Source organism: Lissotriton helveticus, chromosome 6 (genome assembly GCF_964261635.1).
Source record: "Lissotriton helveticus chromosome 6, aLisHel1.1, whole genome shotgun sequence".
In the NCBI taxonomy this organism is placed as follows: Eukaryota; Metazoa; Chordata; class Amphibia; order Caudata; family Salamandridae; genus Lissotriton; species Lissotriton helveticus.
The window spans coordinates 452,900,547-452,921,918 of NC_136067.1; the positions used below are offsets into that span (position 1 = coordinate 452,900,547).

General features: G+C 45.6%; 1 protein-coding gene across 2 annotated transcripts in view; it reads right to left on the bottom strand.

Moving 5' to 3' along the window:
* The window catches only part of ERICH1 (glutamate rich 1), a 303,582-nt gene that overhangs the window by 165,916 nt on the left and 116,294 nt on the right, over positions 1-21,372 (bottom strand). Inside the window, exons 4-6 of one of the 2 annotated variants that reach the window (XM_078647899.1) lie at positions 11,540-11,896; positions 9,524-9,712; positions 528-5,870 (exon numbers count right to left, since the gene is read on the bottom strand). In XM_078647899.1, the coding sequence (XP_078504025.1) occupies positions 5,797-5,870; positions 9,524-9,712; positions 11,540-11,896 (620 nt within the window). In that variant the 3' untranslated portion in view covers positions 528-5,796. Of the gene's footprint in view, positions 1-527; positions 5,871-9,523; positions 9,713-11,535; positions 11,897-21,372 lie in introns of those variants that run through there. The other variant, XM_078647900.1, reaches the window with a different exon arrangement.

The following is a 21,372-nucleotide window of genomic DNA, read 5'->3' on the forward strand; positions in this document are numbered from 1 at the left end:
TAGTGAAACTGTCACAGTAATCTCTGCGTGAGCGGAACCCAGATCCTATTCTGCAGCTAGACTTAAAGCTAATATGTGATCCATGTTTGGTATTACTCTATACCCCACTCCTGTAATTTTCAGCATATGGAATATTACGCGCATCTAACTGGTAGGAGTACTTGAGTGGAAAACCTTTTGGCAAGGCTGAGCTGTTTTTACGTGAAGCGATGACAGCTACTATTTTCAATCTGTCTATACTCGTTCTAGAATGAGTGATTGCAGCTATGGCAGCAGTTCACACTGTTGCCTTGGCGGCTTCATCAGCCAATATATTCCCTTCAATGTGCACGCCAACAAGTTGATGGCTCAGTGTGTGTATCATGTGAGCTCTTGGCAAGTCTTTTTTCAGTTCTGCTACTTGTTCCCAAAGCAATTTGTGCTTTAGTGTGCAACCTTTGGAGTATTTAAAACCATTCTGACCCCAGTAGTGAAGATATTCGTGGTAAAACTGGACACAGTAAAATGAATCGCACAGTATAAGCGTGGAGAATTCCCGATCCGTATTTATTAGTGCCAGTAATGGGGCTTTTAATTCTGCTAGCTGTGCTTGTATGTAACTAGCCTTCCTGCATACATCCTTTTACAATCGCACAAGCTGTAAATAATGTATTCATACCGATCTAGAGGCATTATTTCATTTGAGAGAGGGTATTTTCTATATACAATCACATTTGTTGCAGATTAGCCCATTGTATCCATCATGCTTTGTAGTGCTTTTGCGTCTGGAATGCTAGCTTTTGTCAAAGCCTCTGGGGCTGGTACTGGAGTTACGAAAAGTATTCATTTCACCTGTGCCAGGGCTCTTTCTCTCACTACAGCAGTCTGTACTGCTGTCAGAATTATTTTTCTGTAGAAGCATAGCGCATTTCAGTGTTTGTGTACAAGTGTGATTTGTATGCTATGGGTACTGTTTCGCCTTCATTGAAGGTTAGGTAAGTGTATCCAGATTGACCCGAAATTAAACGGATCAACAAATTTGTGGCATTTACAGATATGTGAAGGTGTTTGGAAGCTCTCACATCAGCTTGTAAGGAACAAAGGATATCCGTGGGTTCCTGTGTCCAATGTCAAACTGACAAATTATGTCCGATTAAATCGTAGAAAAGTTTTACTTTTTCTGCAAAGTCCAAAATGTATGTTATGCCAAAATTTAGGAATCCTAAAATGGATTGTATGGGTTTTTTTTTTTTTTAGAGTTTTTGGAGGTTGGAGCAGTGTGCACGTTTTATAAAAAGTTAGCTGTTAGACCTGATAACTCGTATCCCGAAAATAGGACATTGAGGTGGGCTACTTTTGAGTTTTTAAAGTTGAATTTGTAGCCCTCAGAGGTGAATTCCAAAATTATGTTGCTCACCTTGGTCAAATGATCCAATAAATCATCATCCGTCAGATAAATATAATCTACATAGGATAAGACAAACATTATCTACATAGTACAATGTCTCCTCATCACAATTTTGAAGTAACTCTGTTACCCTAGCTGAGAACAACCCGGGGCTAATCTCATACCCTTAGGGCACTCGACAGAATTGACTCTGAAAGCCTAGTGCTGAGAATGCAGTCAAATATCTGCTTTCAGGCGCTATATGTTGGCAGAAAAATCCATTTGAGATATCTAATGTTTTGTATTTTCCCGCTCAATTTTATTCATTAATGTGGCACTGTGTGAATTCTGTACTGCAAATGTCTTTGTGTATGTATTCAAATGTCTGTAGTCTAAAACTAGACATTATGAATTATCAGGTTTCATTACGCGAAACAAAGGATTATTCATTGAAGAGGTGCAATTTTATATTACACCTTGGTATTCAACTTGATCTAAGATCTCCCCGACTTGTTTTTTTGCTTCTTGTCTTATTGGGTAGTGTCTCGGTGGAGTTGGAGTAGTTTTTACTGGTATTACATGGTGGGTGACTCAGCATCCCACCCAACAGGATTGCGATATAATGCAGGAGCTAATGCTACCACCCACTCCTGTGCATATGAATATTGTAGTGATTTGAGAACAAGGTCAGAAAAGGCTGGTAAAATGACTGTTTCTCCTTTTGGGCAATCCATAACAAACTCAGGTGGCCAGTCTTTCTACTAAAAGAATGTCTGAGCCATAAGTAAGGTTCTCCCAAAAGAGACCTTTAATTTTTCTGGGCTTGTCTCCCTCCATTTGGAGTGTTATCTCAAGAGTGCTGTGATGTGAGATTAAAGGATGACTAGGGAATATTGACAGGGTTCAAGTGTGGGAACACCTAGTGGCTAGTTTGTTGGCCTCCGAAGCAGACAAAGATTCATCGAATAGCTTCCCGAGTCCTTGCGGGTATGGGAAGGGAAATCTAGTTTAATTGGGTGATAATGGGTACTACTGTGAAATACTTATGCATGTGGAATATTTTGACAGGTTATTTCCGACTGCTTTTCTTGATTAGAAGTAACTGTGGATGGATGGATTGGTGTTATATTTGCACTGCATTAATTTTATTACACTTAAGATATGTATGAAATATACAGTAGTTTGGATATAGTTGAGTGCTTGTGGATGCATGTCATGAGATATATTGATATAATTTTTAATCTGTAAATCATAGTTATATGTACATTTCTCCTTTTTAACGTATATTTTAATCCATTTATTATAATTATGTGTTTATCTTTTTAAAGCTAATTACTGTACATGTAGTGACATCATTTATAATCTGCATTATATGCCTGGCAATATTGCACTAAGGTCTATTTTAGAACTAATAAAAATGATTTAAACTGTAGCTGAGGGGCCTGTCTGTGTATTCAGCTTTCATTGATTTCTCCACACAGTAAATCGTGGGACACTGTGGAGAAAATAGTTCCTGCTAGGAATCCCTTCGCATCTATTGAGGCTAATCATAGACCTTCACTATTCTACGTGGACCCAAGTGTTGATGGGTGTACAAAGGTCTTTTGCAAAGAGTCATGAATAATGGATTGGATCAAGGGGGTCTATTTCTAAAAGTAAAGTCCTGACTTATAGAAAGTAGGGTGTAAGAATCAGGCAAAATGTTAACTGATTGTTGGGGAGTAATACGATAGAAAAGGCAAATGTACCCATATTTGGGCACGGTTTTCTCCAGTAATTGCTGTGATAGAATTCATATAAACCGCTATACAAGTAAGGCACTCTCTCAAGCCACCGTCATTAACAGACTGTATAAAAGCTGCGGGAAAAGGCACTTTGCACATGTCCTTTCAGTTTAGAAGGCAAATGTTTTGTCATCTTTAAGTTATGCCTCTGAAGTGATGGCCAAGAGGCATTGGGCTTTTTTTGATCTAGTGGAGGGGCATATTTGGCATCCATTTGCAATTTGAATTCTCGGTCTTCCTCTTATGCTCTCAGACTGGAGTTTGGTTACCTTCCACTGTTTCAATCGCCTTGGAGGTAGTTCCCAATTGGGGGAGCTTCCTGCTTGGAAATGAAAAGGGGACAATTGGAGCTGCATTAATGCACAAAATGTTCGACCTTTGGAGAGAAAAGTGCATTTGTGCGTACTATATTAAAGCTAATCCAATGTTTGAGATGTATCAAATTGGGGATCTTCCATTGCCAAAAGCCTATTCTAAAAGCTTTTTGAAAAAATCTTTATACAAAGTAAGTATGAAAAGAGATATTTTGCTTTGTATGCAGCATGTGAGAAATATAGTTGTTCAGGAAAGTTGTATATGGAAAAAAACCTCAGCCTTACCTTGTCTGGAATATTAGTCACAGTGTGCGCAGACTAATTCTTCTTTTAAGGCTACATTTCCTTTGTCTGTACATGATTACAGGAATATAGGAAGGTTTACTCAAAGAAGACTTTGTTTATTCTGCTCTATTCATGAACAAGATTCAAATCATGTAGTCTTTCCATGCCCTTATTTGCACTCTGTAACTCTTCACCTTTTAAAAAGACTGATCTTTTTAAATGTGCAATCAGCAGTTGAGGCTCGTCAATGTTTACCCTTCCCCCACCAATAAGGCATGTGCACATTTTGTTAACTTTTTAAAATATTTTTTAAATGTGTATTAATCACTTGCTTTGTTATTGTTTGCTGAAATTATGATTGTGCAAATGTATGTTTGTATTTATATTTTTTGCACTTCTATGTAAATTGTTGAGAGTTTTATTCTATTCTTGCATAAAATTCAAACTTCGTATTTTTATGTGTCCCTTTTGCACATCGCCACTTTATAAGATTGATTCGTTAAATGTTCAAATACTATTGTTGTAACTATGACTGTGTAAAAATAATTTTATATTTTTTAACTTTCTAGGTCAATCTCCATCAGAGTTACAAAACATAAATAAGTGAATTGACTGATTGCTTGATAAGTTAGCAGCTCCTGGTGATGGAAAACTTTCTATAATTTACAGCTACACAAACATGCTAAATATAAATAAATGCATCTATGAAACACTGCAGTATTTCTTAAAAGAAAAACCGAATCGATTACATGTTCAAAGGTTTTTCTTTTAAACTATTTTGTGATGGTTGGATACCAGTGATACGAGAGATGTACACACCATGTCGTCATAGATATCATGCATCTTTATATACCTCTACTGATGCATCATTTAAAAAATAAAATCTGAATGGTGCAACTAGGCCCAATATGGTGCTTGAAAGTGACAGCAGCGGACACAACGGTGTATCAGTGTTTCCATTACATTTATGCACATAGGGCCATATGTATCAAGCTAATTAGCATTCGCAAAAGCCGAAATTCTGCGAATTTCGGCCTTTGCGAATGCTAATTAGACAAATGGTATGTATCAAACATGTTTGATGCAAAATAAGGAATAGCAAAATTTGCTATTCCTTATTTTGCGATTGCTTAAATGCAATGTATCAAACAAAAAATATTCAAAAAATGCCATTAAGGATTAATTTGCGAATTCTTTTCAAAAAGCTTTTTTCAAAAAACAAAAGGTGCCATATGACGCCCATACATGACCTTAGGGCATGTATGTGCGCCATATGCCCCCAAATGTCTTTTTCAGGGGTGCAGCAGGGTGTTCTTGAGACACCCCTGCACCCTGGGAAAAATTCCTAATTTGCGATTAGCAAATTGCTAATCGCAAATTGCCCCTTCATTCCTATGGGCCTCCTGGCCCATAGAAATGAATGGGTAAATTGCGATTAGCAATTAGCTAATCGCAAATTAGGAATGGTAAGGAATCGCTATTATATAGCGATTTTGTACATACATACCGTTTTGCGAATTCCAAATAGCGATTCCTTAAAATTCGCTATTTGGAATTCGCAAAACGGAAGTATGATACATATGGCCCTTAGTTACATGCTACTTCCCAAAGCATAACATTAAATGTGCCACTGCTACTTTAATTGGTGTTCTGTAAATAACACATGCAAATGCACAACATGAAAAACTGAAACAATGACATCACTGAAGCCAGAGCAAAGAGTACTAGTGACTAAGTACATTCTATGTAATTAGGGATGGAAATGGGCAGGTATAAAGGGCTGGTGAATACCTATCGTCTATGAATATATATGATCTGTTTAAGTCATTCTAGAAGAATTGTGAGAATGTGCAAGGTAACAGCATCTGTTGGCAAACAGTTTCGAAACAGGATAACTAAGATTTAAGAAAAAAACAGCAGGCACAAAAATAACCTGAAAAATCAAAAAACGATGATTCAACAGTTAATTTTCTTTTACATCTATGTTCCATGTGCTTTAATGTTTTCATGTTGAACCTTAAGAAAATAAATATAGATGCTCGGGCCTTTATTTCTCGTCCTTTATTGGTAGAATGTCTGTAATCCAGTAGTTGAAGAGAGAGGAGAGTACACTGCGGTGCTCTGAAAGGACAACACAACAGCGTTATGTACTTATTAAACAAGGTCAGAAGCACATTCTTAAACATTTCTTTTTTTTTTTTTACAAAATAAATGTGTTATCCTACAGCACGAGGATTCAGTAGTAAGCAGCACAATAGGTAATATTTTCAACACAAATACACAATGTGCTCTTCATTTTTTTCCCATTTGAAGTACCAATACTGTAGCACATATATGAGTTAAACTAATTTAGTAAAATAAAAATAAAAACTTGTTATACTTATAGGTGATATTAAATGTAGATTTTAAAATTCTAATTCGTTTGAGTGTGGCTGCTACGTTAACTAGTTGCATCAAGTATTGTAAAGGATACACCAAATGATTACCAGTAATCTATCTGTCAAAAACTACAATGCCTTACCAAGGTTACTGTGCACAAAGACAACAGAATTACATACCGAAGTGCATAACATGCAGCTTTGCGGGTAAAACAGATGGTTGAAGAGACCAATGTGACATGTAGGGATTATACAGCCCAACTGAAATATAAGCCAGTAGCACATTATGTCACCTCCACATTAATAGAGGTACTTTCGCTTGCGATAATTTGAACACAGAGGGTGGCTTTACTTTGAATCTAGGAGTAATGGCAATTCCAAGCAGATATTGTGGTAAGAAGAACACTCATTTAAGCGTATTTGGATTGATCTCTATCACACCAGTTTTAAAAATCTTGAAACACTGTGGAGACAAAAGATAGTTGTCATGCAGGTTGCAGGTGGTGCTAGCTTCTGAAACTCGTCATGCTTTACATCTTGTTAAGAAACTGTTTAATTAGGGCAGAGCTATCTGATCATAGATACAAACAGCCCATGCTGGCCATCTCAACTCGCTCCCTACCTTTGAAGTAAAAAACGGGCTCTTATCTGCTGTGAGCTCTATGTGGCATGCCTGGGATTGCTTAAGTTGAGGGGTAATTGCGCATTAAGAGCAGAGAGGCCATAAGAGAAACATTAAAGACCCTATGCTATCGAATTCTAGCGCTGGTTGCAATGAATTAATAGTAAACAAGCTGTGGAAGATGCCTGCTGGAAAATAAATGTTAAAGAATGCAAATGGCAGGCCACTCCACTAGGGTCACCCAGCTATCTGTTCAGGGCGTTATACAAGTGATACAGGGGTAAAGAAAAGTCAGAAGCTGTAGAACTGTAAAAAAGGACAATTTGGTCAAAAAAGTGCAAATACAGGGGACCATTTTCAGGAGAAACAAGTAGTTCACAACTATTCGCAGTCTCTGGGATAACAATGTACAAAAGAGGGCGTCTTTGCTGAAGCCGGAGAAATTAGTGACAAACTCCTACCAAAGAGGTATTAAAAAGAGGTATTAAAAAGACGAGTTGAGAGACTATGAAGAAATATCTTACACTGTGAGTTATAGTCTCAGAACGATAAGTGGCATCTTAAGAATATTGGGGGCCATGGGCCAAACTTATTTTTCACAACAACTTTGAATCTTAATACGGACTCCAGCGTCACACAAGAAAGCTTTCCCAAGGTTAAATAGGTTTTAAATGGGCACGGAGCAATTCCTCAGGTTGCAGAGATCTCCATTAGAGGCTCTAAGCCATCTCCCAGGTAAACAGTTTATACAGACCCAGACCCCTGACAGCAACTATATTGTACATATTACATAGATCGCAAAGGCTCTAGCTTGGGCAATTTTAGCCCTTAGACCCTTAAGCTACAACAGTTATTCAAACTTAGATATCTGACAACATCAGCAGTCCTCAAATTACACAGATATTACACACTCAGGCCTTTAACTCCTCCAGTACCGAGATTGGAACGGTTCTGTCCTCGGTCATGGCACGCCGACGTCTTTAGAAGCTGGCGGGGAAGCGCTGGAAGCCATTTGCTTCCAGCGTGTGTAGAAGGAGGTAAGTTCCACCTCCTGGAAGGCGGGGGAATTTGGAGAGTGCCCAGAGGCATCGGAGGAAAGGAAAGAGTTTTTCCTTTCCCTCAATGTCTCTTTGCAGTACATTCCAGCTGAACTATCGTAACGTGCAATGGAGCGTTGCTCTTTTTGAGGAGCGGGCGCTTGGGAAGGGTCACTCCCCTTTAATAAAGTAAATGTTCTGGCCTTTTTTGCCCCCCTTTGGGGCAGATCTGCCATATATTTTTAGGCCGATCTGCCTCCAAAGGGGGCAGAAGCCACTAGGTCAACAGGGATTTTGTTTGCATAAACCTTGTTGTTTTGGGGAGCAGCCCCTTGGGCAAGGTTCGCTTCTAGCAAGGGGCTTTATATTTTGACCGTTTCTGCAGACACTCCCACCTCCACTAGTTACCAGGGGATGAATGATCATCAGAAGTGACCCTTCATGATGAAGATACTGCACAGAAGCAAAGGCTGCAAGCAGCCCAGGCAAAATTAAGCAATGTCTCTCCTGCAGCACGGCGTGCAACCCACACCAACAAAGTGCAAGTAAGGTCTGGATCCAAATCCCCAGTAGATAGTGCACTGATACCTGTGGCTGAGGGTGTGCAGGAATTCGACAGGAAGGGAATTCCATTCAACACTCTAGCACCAAGAAGTGACAAACTGCCAGGAAGACTACAATGGACAGCCATGGTCCGACTGACGAGAAAAACTCCAAGGGCCAAGAGAAGGCCAGGATCGTCTGGAGGAGTGTCACCACTGCAACATGGGTGTTTGGAAGGCAGATTTTGAGGCTGGGCCAAAAGAAGACCAAATCACCAATATCTCTGTGATGGTGAGCTCTGCAACCCCTAGCGCAGATCAGATTAGCTTGTGATGTCATGACTTATCTGAGGTTGTGTGCACCAGCAGTCACTGTGTGAAGATATCTCACTGGCAGGGCTCATACAGGGGCTGCATCGTCCTTACATGGTGGGCTATGCATGACACAACATCAGAACGGGTTTGCATCACCTAACCTAGTTGTGTGCAGGCGTTGCCGGCTCACACAGACTTCAACAATTGCCACACTGAAACTTACTGTGGTGATAAGCCTGAGCTAGATGGAAATGAAGCACCTATTTGGGAGGGGAGAAGGAAGGGGGAAAAGACTGTAAGCAAGATAAGATCGAATTTGCACGGTTCAACACCAAATATCCTCACTGAGATTTCCCCCATAGGACCAAAGGCCAATACACACTGCCTTAGGAATCCGCCTTCAGATCGTGAGGGGAAGGTACCGCTAAGGAAAGCCTTTTGCATTTTGCGTTCCATAATTTCTCAGTGTGTGTGTAGTATTAATGTATGCTTCTTTTCTTAAACTCACTGACTTTACCACAAGTTACTAATTGTCTCTTTATGTATATTGAGTGACGAGTCTCTACCCCTATGCCGCCTCCCTGAGTAAGCCTTAGACTATTAAGTGAAGTGCTAAAAGGGTGTCCTTGGTGACTCTTCAATAGAAGGGTTAAGCCTGAGGGCACTAGTAGTAAATCGTCTCAGATTCACATGGACTGAGCCTAGTACTAACCCGCCATTGCCTTGGAATTCCTGAAAAGTTCTCATAGTTTATACGTTATATAAAAAAAGACAACATGGGACAATATGAATTCTACTGCTAGCAATTTGACAATGTAAATCGCGATTTAATAAACTCTGTGTAGATTTTTTTATGTTTTTACAGTAACACAGTACATACCGGAAGGCATGGAAGAATGTTCTCTGAAGACTTCCAAAGTACTATTGACCCTTTCTGTATCCTGCAGAACTACAAATGATTTCAGTTGATGTAGAAATGCCACATCAGACGGAGCAATTTTTCGTTTCTCCAGGAGCTGTAATATTTCATGGACAGATTCTAAACACAGACCTGATGATCTGGATTTACCTACAAAAAGAGTAAAAAAAAGATTTTTGGGGGAGTGTAGGTGATGTTTAAGTATTTTAAGCTTTACCTACTTGCCCATTATATTCATACATTGCTTTTCCAGAGTACAGGTATAAGACTAGTTTTTGTACGATGTGTTTGCATCTGGTGAAGGAAGAAGAGTGTGATTAAGGACATTTAAATAAGCAAAGCATAACGCAACATTATCCATTCCATCCCAGTCACCAGCACTAAATGTACAGATCGGTTCTAAATATAATTGACCTTTCCCTCAGTTACAACAGGAGCACCTCCATCGTAATGCTGAGTTCCGCCCACCACATTAGGATGGTAGGCGGATGGCTGGCGGTCGGATAGTCCAACTGCCACAGACCAAACGAGCTCAAGAAGCTCGGCGGTCCATCGGAGGGACTTGTATTCCCTACAATAATGGCGGTGCCTACCAGGCATCGCGGATTATAATGTCCCTTTCCGTCTGCCTTATCATGGCGGTTTACCCGCCATGAAAAGGCAGGTGGAATGGGATATTGGGGCACGTATTAGGCCCCCTTTCCTCCCTGGCCCTCTAACATTGGCCCTCGGGGCACCTGAGGTGCCCCCAACATATCCCTGCACCATGTGGCATGCACGGCATGGTGCCTGCCACATAGTGCAGAGATATGCAAACAGGTAATTTTTTTGTACTGCAGTGTGTGCTGCAGGCCGTAGCACACGCCACAATACAAAAAATACAGTTTGTGACTGCCTTGAAGACAGTCACATTGTAATTCCAATGGCAGGACCGCAGACAGCAAGTCGGGTGGTCCCATCTCCGATATGATGGCGGTCAGACAAAAGTCAGACCGCCAACATAATGAGGCCCTAAGTCTTGATATTGACTTTGTCTTTAAAGCCCAGTAACACTAGTAATCTCTGCAAGATTAAAGTATTTGCCCCCTTCTGCATCAGGATGTGAACATAAGCAACTAACATTTATAAGTGTTTTATGAATTTCCACTAGTCTCTGTTGATTCATAATCTCACGCACACACTCAGGCATTCAGTAAAAGTCCTGAGGTTTAAAAGGCACGTTTTTCTTTCAGAAATATAAGAAGCAATGTGTAGAGAGAACCAGATTTATGTTCTTAACATCTCATTAAGAATTCTATAAATCTGAACTCGAGCAAACGTTCTATTGGAAAGTCTCTCTGTTCATAGCCAGTTTAATTGACAATTAAGCAGAGATGGATGACTTTAATTAACCATAACCCAGATAAAGGGTAATATACCTTTGTAGCTAAATGATCAAATGTGTTCCAGATTTTATCTGCCAATATTCCACATACAAACACTTTAATCTTAGTTGTACATTTGTATTTCAAGGAAACAATCATAGAAATAATTTTTCACGTTATAAAAATAATATTATGCAATATAGTTTGCCAAAGGTTCTTTGGAAACAATAATTTGTTGAGGTGAGCACACTTGGAGAACAAATTACTAAATTGCCTTACGACTACTCACAGCTATAATTGAGATAATGTTTCCCATTAAATAGTTTAACTACTTTGACAAAAATTGAGTACAACTCTCTCTTTTAGAAACGGGATAGTAACCCATTTTGTATAACTAAAAAACATTTCAAACTACATCATGGGGAAAATTGTCCCAATTACAATACCATGTTTGAAGCCTAATTTCCACATTGCACAACATTGCTTTTTTTTAATGTACCATACCCTTTTACGACAAGAAATTGTTCCTTGGTAAGTTTTTATAAGATGGAGTTAACTGCTAGAAAATAAACTTGTAATTATGACGAGATGTGGAAAAACAATAATCACCTACTCTCTGCGACATAGATTTCTTTTGTTGCCTGCAAAAAATCCAAGATCTCATTCATCTTGTTATCCATATCCTCATTGTCTGCTATTTTATTTTTATCTCCCTCTGGTTGATAGACGAAATCACCACAAGTAGCTTTTAAAAGTAATCCAGCAGCTTTCATCTTCTCCTTTTGGCGTTTCTTTTTCAATTTTCTCTTTTTGTTTTTGCTAATTTTTGTACATTTGCCGGTCTGTATAGGTTGCTCCTCGTTCAATAAATGTGTATGTTCAGGACTAGGGTATTTGGGACACTGGAGAGTTAAGTTTTTCCTTCTTTTTCTAGTGTGTCGCCTCTTGAAATTTCTGGGAGAATCATCACCTGCAGATCAATTGGGAGTAAAGGAAAATGTCACAAATGCATTATGCAAGAATCCAAAGTATTTATTCAAATATGTTGAAAGTTCTCAATACTCAAATACTACTTTTACTAAATGCACCCGTTATACCACCAGGTATGTTAAACGCAACAGATTATACATTAAACGTGATTTCAAAACTCTAAAGTGCCTTCCGGAACGGATACAACATTCACGTTGCACCAAATCCTCTAATCCATGGTACACTGACTCTCTGAGAGAAGACAAATTGGTGTGTAAGCACTTACAGAGGAAATGGGGGGTGTCTTATTGCCCTACCGCCAAAACAAAGTACAACTTATCCCTAAAAAATGATCACAAAGAAATTTAAAAAAGGTTTAAAAAATACTTTGAAGTCTGAATTTTAAAGACGGGTAATAGATCTAAGGAGGTCTTCACAGATACATAGTGAAGTCCTTTATTTCCCCAGCAGCCTGCATAACCCAACAGGTACCTTCAAGTGAATGGTGTGAGCAACTGTCCGACTACTTCCAGGATAAGATCTCTGATATCCAAACTAGTCTCCCTCTCCCACGACGGAGAGAGGAGAGTCTGCATATCAAGCAGCATGCTAAACTTCCAACTTAACTCCTTCTTTGGATAGTTTTGATCCTACCTCCCTGGAAGCCTCATCTCGTGCCGTCAGGAGTCCTAAATCTGGCTCTCCCTCTGACCCTTGCACATTAATCTTTTGGTAATGGGAGCAGAGGCCAATAATCCTCTTTTTAGTCATCTTCTAAATACCTCATTTTCATCAGCTTTGTCCCTAAGAAATGGAAACAGGCCAAAATTGTGCCCATGCTGAAAAAATATCACAAGCTGCAATTACGGATCTGTCTAATTACAGACCGATCTCGCTTCTTCAGTCTGTTTCCAAAATACTGGAAAAACATGTTAACCAACAGCTGTCTCGGTACTACGAAAACAATGACTTACTTCACCCCAGTCAATCTGGCTTTCGCCCCAGATGCAGCACAGAAACAGCACTTGTGGAGGTAGTCGACTATCAGGAACACTCTTTTTTTATTGTGGTGTATCATCAAAATATCAGATGCAAATGCACAATTGCGTCCATATAGGCAATGATAAAGGCTTGAAGCAGGTGAAGTAATATTACACAGCCCTTCGGTCCACAACCCAGAGGTCGGACGGCGTCAGAGTAGAGCAGAACCATAAAAACACAGCAATATCAGCCTTGGACACAAACAAGGTAATCACACCACTGTTTTCATTTAACAGAACATTACTCAAAGAAAACAAATCCAGCAGAGAAAGTCAAGATAGCCCACACTCCACCCCAGGGGTCCAGTTCGTATTAGTGAGGCAACATCGTCCTAGGCCCTGTTGATGTAAAGCAGAATGATAGAAACATCTCCCATTACGCCAAGGGAATAGGGGGAGAAAAGAGTAGAAACCAGTCCCAACCTCCACAGCCCACACCTTCGTTCCTAGGTCCCCTACGGGGCATCGCCAGTTCCGCCGTTGGAGAATCACATAGGTCGCCACGGAAAGCGTTCCAGTGTCCCCACTTCTTATCCCACACCTTGGGGCAGCCCCTTAATTTATATACGGTTTTCTCAGCTATCATGCATTGGTCCATTGCGGCCACCCATCTCACCACCAGTGGCCTATCCGGGGAACCCCATCCCATCGCTATGGAGCGTTTGATCAACAAAAACCCCAGTGCTGCCCACCGCAGTTCAGAGGCAGTGAGGTTGTTCGGCCCCCAAACGTTGAGGACACATTCCTTGGGCGATGTGGAGAGTGTTTTGCCCAAGGAGCTGCTCCTTTTACGCAGCGCAGCCGACCAGAACTGCTGTATCGCGGGGCAATCCCACAGGATATGGTAGAAGGTCCCAGGGAGACCGCAACCACGCAGGCACAATGTGTCGGGTCGCCGACCGATTTTGGCCAGGGTGAGGGCGGACATGTATGCTCGGTGTAGCACTTTTAGCTGGATCAATCGAAACCTATGGCATATGGCCGACTCCCTCGGGGACATTAGCGCCGAGCGCCACTCATCGTCCTCCAAAGGGCCCAGGGCAGCTTCCCACTTGGCCCGCAGTGGCAAGGAGTCAGGAAGGTTATTGCAGAGCTTGCGGTAGGTCAGGGATATGGCCTTTTCAGTGAGAGGTTCCGACAACAGCCTATCCTCTAAGGGGGAAGTTGCAGGTATGGAGGGGAGGTCCGAAAAGGCGGCCTGTAGGGCGTGTGTGATCTGTAGGTACCGAAAGTACTCGGTGGGTGCTAGGTCATATTGAGCTTGTAGGTCACTAAACGTCAACAATTTACCTTTGCATACCAGGTCGCTGATCTCAGAAATCCCTATCGCATCCCATCGTTCAAAGCCACGGGAGAAACAAAGGGAGCCCAGACATTGTGCGGACCACAGAGGCGAGGTTTTAGTAAGTTTGTCAGCCCAGCCCAACTTTGCATTGGCTCTGTGCCAGGCGGCCACCGTATGCGCCATAGGCCCAGCGTACCTAGCCTTCGTGGGTTTGCTGTATAAGGCCCCCAAGTAGCCCTCATGCCCCGTCGGGTCTCTGTCTAATAAAAAGGCCGGGTTCTGGGGTGAGCCATGTATCCATTGGTTAATCACCACGAGCTGGGAGGTCCAATAGTAAAGACAAAGATTAGGGAGGGCTATTCCCCCGTCATACCATCCCTGAAACTACTGAGAGCAATATGAGCCGCACCACCGTCCCAGAGCAGCAGTCGGAGCTCACTCTCCACTGTCCTGAAGTAAGAATCTGGAATGGAGAAGGGGCAGTTCTGCAGGACATAGAGGAAGCGTGGGAGCGCTAGCATTTTAAACAGTGCCGCCCGTCCCAGGAGAGAAAGCGGGAGGGAGCGCCAATGAGCAACATCGCTACGAAGCCTGCGAAGTGGACCCAGCAAATTACGATCATAGAATTGTTGGAAGTCAGGGGTGATGAAGATACCGAGATAAGTAAAGCCTTCAGAGGCTAACGTGATAGAGAACCCCCTGGGCAGGCGAGGCGACGGACCATGCAACATGTACAGCACCGATTTGGTCCAATTTATGGCATAGCCCGAGTATTTCCCAAAGTTGGTAAGAATGTGGAACAGGCTGTTGATGGAGGATTGAGGGGACGACACGTATATTAGAATGTCATCGGCGTAGAGAGAGATCTTGTCAACAGTCTCTTCGCTCCATCGTAAGCCTCTGATCGAGGCATCAGTACGGACCCAATGAGCCAAAGGCTCCAGGGAGAGGGCAAACAACAAGGGGGAAAGGGGACAGCCCTGTCTGGTGCCTCGATGGAGAGGAAATCCCCGGGATAGGAAATTATTGACCCGGACTTGGCCAAAGAGGTCAGTATATAAGAGACGCACCCAACCGATAAATTTGGGTCCGAAGCCAAAGCGATGGAGGACCTCAAACATGTAGCGCCACTCAATCGAGTCGAATGCCATCCCTGCATCAAGGGATAGAATAGCAGCATCTTGGGACAAGGTGAGCTGACGGCTCAACACGCTTTGCACCCTACGGAGGTTCAGCGCCGTGTTACGGCCCGGGAGGAAACCGGATTGGTCGTCATGAATAAGGGAGGGGAGGACCAGAAGGAGTCGAGTCGCCAGTAGTTTAGCCATGACTTTGGCCCAGCGCTAATCAAGGAAATCGGTCGATAGGAGCTACATGCAGTAGGGGGCTTGTCAGGTTTGAGAATGACCGCTATAGAGGCCAGTCTTTGATCGAGAGGGAGCACTCCAAGTTCCAGGCTCTCCGTAAACATATTCAAAAGGTGGGGAACAATGTCAGGGACCATTCCCTTCAGAAACTCGACTGGGACTCCATCGGGGCCCATAGCTTTGCCGAAGTTCACAGCAAAAAGCGCTGTGGTGAGCTCGTCAGTGGAGAGGTCGGCGTCTAGGGCAAGACGGTCAGAATCTGAGACGGTCGGGAGGCGCATCTCCTCCAGTAGTTGTCTGGATTCGGCAGATGAGTAGCCACTACCAGCGGTGTATACAGTTTCAAGGTGATCGGCGAACATCTCCGCAATGTCCTGGGGGTCTACTACCACAGATCCATCAGGCCTAGTTATGAATGACACCCATCTAGACCCTTGGTCGCGACGCTCCAGCCATGCAAGCATCTTGCCTGCACTGTCTCCTAATTCGTAGACCCGATGACGCGTGTGGAGCAGGCGCGCCTGTGCCTTCTCTTGGGTCAGCACTTTGTAGACCAGTTGTTGGGCCTGGAGACGTTCAGCCGCAGAATCCGATGGTGCCGCGTTGTATGAAGCCTCAAGGCCGATGAGAGTGATCTCCGCCTGCGTAATGTGCTCGGCGTGTTTACGCAGATGATTTGTCTTAAGGGCTAGCGCTTCAACTTTTACGACTGCCACGTAGGCCTCCCAAAGTGTAACAGCAGAGTCCAACGAGCCCACGTTTTTCACAAAGTAGAATTCGGTACGCTCCCGCAACGCCTCTCTAATATCGGGAACCTGCAAGAGCCAGGGATTAATAACGATAGGGCCCCTCACCAGCTGGTGGTTGTAAGTTAGGTCCACCATGAGCGGCGAATGGTCGGAAATACCGCAAGGGAGACCTCTTGGGCGGACAAAGCAGCTTATGTCTGCGACGGGGCAGAAGAAATAGTCAATTCTTGAAGTACTGTGATGTGCGTTAGAGTAGTATGTAAAGTATGTGGGTGTCTGGGAAATGAGTGCGCCAAATGTCTTTCAAACCCAAAGCCTGAGCGAAGTCAGCTAAGTCCGAGCTCTGACGATGTGAGCCCCTCTTGGGCCTGCGGTCCAGGTCGTCGCACATCGTGGCGTTGAAATCCTCACCAATTATAAGTGTGCCCGGGAGAGGCCCAACAGTTGAGCGCCCAGTTCTTTGAGGGAGTCTCGTACAAAGGTTGGCAGGAGGTATGCAGAGATGACATTCAAGGGGCGCCCCTCCCAGGAGGCCTCCACAATAGCAAACCGTCCCAGAGGGTCGGCCCAGCAGCGTGAGTAGGTGAGTGGGAGAGATTTCCTAACCAAAATCACAGTACCTCGGGACCCAGGAGTAAACCCAGCATGGACCAAGAGCTTGTAACCCCCTCGCTGCAGCGCCCCACAGGTGTTGCCGACCAAGTGGGTCTCCTGCAGGAGGACTATGTCAGGGGAGTGGCGCCTGAGGAACTGTAGGACCACACCTCTTTTTATTTTGTGAACTAGACCATTGACGTTCCATGTGAGGATAGTAAGGGACCTAGAGAGTAGTGGAGTCATGGCTGCGAGATTGGGGGTCACGTGTACTGGGCGCCCCAGGAAGAACCACCAACGGCGGCGGGGCCATGGGGCTGCTCGAGTCACGGGGCATCCCAGGACACGTAGTTTCCAGAGACCAAGGAGCAGCCAGGATAACAGGCCAGGCACCACGGGACCCTGGACGGACAGGAAGGCTAAGCTAAAGACGGCTCCGCTGGAAACGGGAGGATAGATGAGCAATAAGAAACTAACTGTAAAGACCCTGATAAGGACAAAAGTGAGCAATATAACAGCAACAAAACATTGCCAACCCCTCCCACCCCCCACCCCCACCCCGCTTCCCTGCCCGCGGATTCAAAACTATCCACACCCCAACTAGGCAGAGTGCCTGTCGCCCTCCCACTCATAAACGGGGTACTGAAGGTCCAACAGCACCTCTTGCCCGACTGAAAAAGCATTATAAATTTACTACACATTGTAAGTTAGTACCATAAGACTTAAACAGCATTCACACAATAGAAAAGTTACTTGTCAGGCAGCTGGCGCAGCTCGATCTCGGCCGAAGGAAACAAGTCCCAGAAATAGAGGTCTGCGCAAAGAAGAAAGTGGGCCGACCCCGGCAGTCTCATCGATCAGGCGGCAGCCGCATGGAGGAGACCTCTGTGTTCCGTGGCGGGGCCAGTCTACAAGGGGAGGTCATTCCACTCCATCAAGAGGGCCAGTGAAAAGGTCCTGACTCTCAAGTAGACAGTCTTCCCGTAGGGTCGCTTCCGGTGTAGATCTGTTTCTTGGAGAACCTCCCACTCTACTCCAACCTTCCAGCCAGTCCCACACCTCCTCCGGCGAGAATAATAATAATGTTTTTCCATCCTTTTCGATGCGTAGCTTCGCCGGGAAGAGCATGGAGTATTTAACGCTCTTTTCGCGCAGCCCCCTCTTGACCTCCAGAAAGCTGCGACGCCTTGCCTGCACCTTGACTGTGAAGTCCGGGAATATGGAGATGCGGGTGTTCTCCAAGAGAAGAGGTGGACCCGATCTGCCAGCTTGTAAGATAGCGTCGCGGTCCCTAAAGTTAAAGACCCTCGCGATGATGGGACGTGGGGGGACCCCCGGCTTAGGCTGGCCCCCAGGGACCCTGTGGGCTCTTTCAATGGAAAAGTAATTCGAAAGCTGTTTCGGTTTGAGGTGTGTTGTGACCAGGGACTCCACAAAAAGGTCAGCTGAGGGCTCCTCCATTCGTTCCGGGACCCCCAAAATTCGGATGTTGGTCCGTCTCGCCCTCCCTTCATAGTCGTCCAACTGGTCACTCATCAACTTCTGCTGTTTCTGAAGCTGGGCAACTTGTTGCTGAAGAGTTGAGATGTCGTCTATCAAGGCTGCCGTCTTGACCTCCACGTCTTTCACTTTTGTGTCCAATTTACGCAGGTCATGCCGCAGGAGGGTCACCTCAATGTTCACGGAGTCGATCCGAGTCTCCAAGGAGGAGCGCACCCCAGCGATGGCAGCCATCACGTCCTCAAGGGTAGTCGCCTTTGCTCCCTGCATGGGGGACGAAAGCTTCGGATCGCCCGGGGGAGCAGGCTCCCTGATGTCCCCCCTGGCGCCCCAGGAGTTCTTATTAATCTGCTTCTGAGTTGGGGGCCGTGACCCCTTGCCGGACGCCATCTCGACTAACTAGTAGGGGCCAAGCACAAGTCGGGCAAGGCGGCACCAAGGTGAAGAATGAAGGCCGGCACGTCCCCACGGCGTAGGAGCGGAGCAGGAGCGGCCCCCGAGGACCCACGAAACCACTCAACACAGTACACCTCGCGTGGGTCAAGGGGCGCAGGAATCCAGGTGCTGCGTACGAGGAGAGGCAGATGGGGCCATGGAGCAGGTGGGGTAAATACAAAGGAATGCAGTCCCCACCCGCGTTTTGGCGCAGCTGCGTGTACCTGGTCTCTGTGGAGTAGCAGTGTGATCTCAAGGGAGGAGGGGCCCTCTTCGGTGCGGGTCGGAAGCGCCAGGCTCGTGGGCAGTGGGGGGCAACACAGCCAGTAGTACCCCCACCACGTCAAACCAGGGTCGAGTGGCGGATCAGGAGCGGCGTATTTGGCAGGCGGGTGGCCAGAGTACCCCCCCGGCAGCAGATCTCCAATACGACCGCCTGTGGGTGCTCAGATCCAGGCGCAGCCCCACTCAGTAGGCCAGGAGTCAGGCCGGGGAAAGCAAGGACCCACCAGGGCCCCCGGGGCACGTTCCCCTCGATCTCTAGGGAGGCGCCGCCCGCAAGGCAAGGCAGAGGGGAGCCACAGGCCCACAGGCGCCTGGAGGGTAAGGGCGTCCGAGATGCTCCTCGGCAAACAATGAAACCTCTCCGCTCCCCCTCACGCAGGCCAAGGGGCAGATGCGCGATGCAGTCCAAACGCCTGCCCCCCCGCAGGCGGAGGGAAGGCGGCGATACAGCAGGGCAGGCTCCGACTCCGATGTGAGTCGGGCTAGGCGTCCGTGGGCGAGCGGAGCTCCGCAGTCAGTAGGCCCAAAGTCCGGGGAGTCGCGTAGGGAGCTCCCCGGCACGGAGGGGGCCCTCACAGCGTCACCTCCCGCAGGACGCAGGCAACTCCGGAAGTCTTTGTTAGGGGCCCACCTCGCTCCGGTCGAACAGAGAGCCGGTCCGATTGGCCGCTCAGGGGCCAATCCCGTCCCGAGGTCGAGACAGGAGCAGCCGTGCCCAGCCAAGGCCATTTCAGAAGGCCGGCTGGGGACCAGACGTGGCCGCCATCTTGCGGGCTTCAGGGGAGTCTTCCATTCCGGGCAACACCGTCTCCAGGGAGCCTCAAACGGGTCAGCGCTGCACCGCCTGAGGCGCAATCGGTTCCGGTCAGGGTTCCCCTTAACAGCAGAGGAAACCCCGATGTGCAAACGGATAATTTGGGCGGATGGTCGGGCAAGGATCGGGAGTCGCACTAGCAAGCGACCATTCCCGTCGGCTGTCGGCCACGCCCCCTATCAGGAACACTCTTGATGCGGGTAGTAAAGCTGTACTGATCACGCTGTATTTATTTATTTATTTAGGATTTGTAATGCGCATGGCTACCTCAGCAACGGGGCGTCCCAGTGCAACCAGAGACCTGAGAAAAAGAGCGAGAGAGCACAGCCCAAAAAACTAAACATCAGAGAGTGGAAACAACCAAGTTTTTATGGCTTTGCGAAACACCAAAAGATTGGAAATAGCTCTAATGTGTGCTGGGAGCGAGTTCCAAAGTTTTGCCGCTAAAAAGCAGAAGGAACGGCCCCCTGCCCTTGCTCGTCGAACATGAGCAGCACAGACAAGCGCAAGGTTGGCAGATCTCAATGCTCGCCCAGGCACATAAGGTGTCAGCAGGCAAGAGAGCCCACCCGGGGCTTGATGCATCAGAATCTTATGTGAGATACACAGCACCTTAAAGTCGACGCGTTTCTCAATCGGTAGCCAATGAAGCTTGGAGAGCACATGTGCCACCGGGGAGGATCTAGGTAGGGCCACCAGAAGACGTGCTGGACCCTCTGTAAGCGTTTGATACTGGCCTTGTTGGTGCCCAAATACAGAGAGTTACCGTAGTCAAGCCTAGAGAGGATGGATGCCTGAACAATGGTTTGACGGACTCTAGGGGGGAAAAAAACAAGCAAGGGTCTCAACCTTCGCCAGAGCCCGAAACAGACAGCGGCAACAGCTTTTGTCTGCTTCTCAAACACTAGTCCGTTGTCAAACCACATGCCCAGGTTCTTCACAGCCTCCCTAGGAGACGGGGCAGGTATAAGACGACCCGGCCACCACTGCTCCGACCAAAGCTCCCGGTCCTTGCCGAATAGCAATATCTCAGATTTACAGGCATTTAACAGGTAACAGTTTGCCGTCATCCAATCTGAGATAGCTAGCAGATCCTTAAATTTCTCCAAGTTAACACAACAGTTTTTGGAGAAGGAGATTACCAACTGGGTGTCATCAGCGTACAACACCAAGGACAATCCCCTGTCTTTTGCCACCTCTGCCAGGGGTCTCATATATAGATTGAACAAAAGTGGGCTTAAAATAGACCCCTGAGGTACCCCCTGGCGCAGGGCACATTCCTGGGAGTGGAAGGGTGGTACTGAGACCTGGAACTTCTGATCCTCCAAAAAAGAGCGGATCCACTCCAGGGCCCCATCCCTAATCCCAACTTCCCAGAGGCGTTCAAGAAGAATCACATGGGACACCG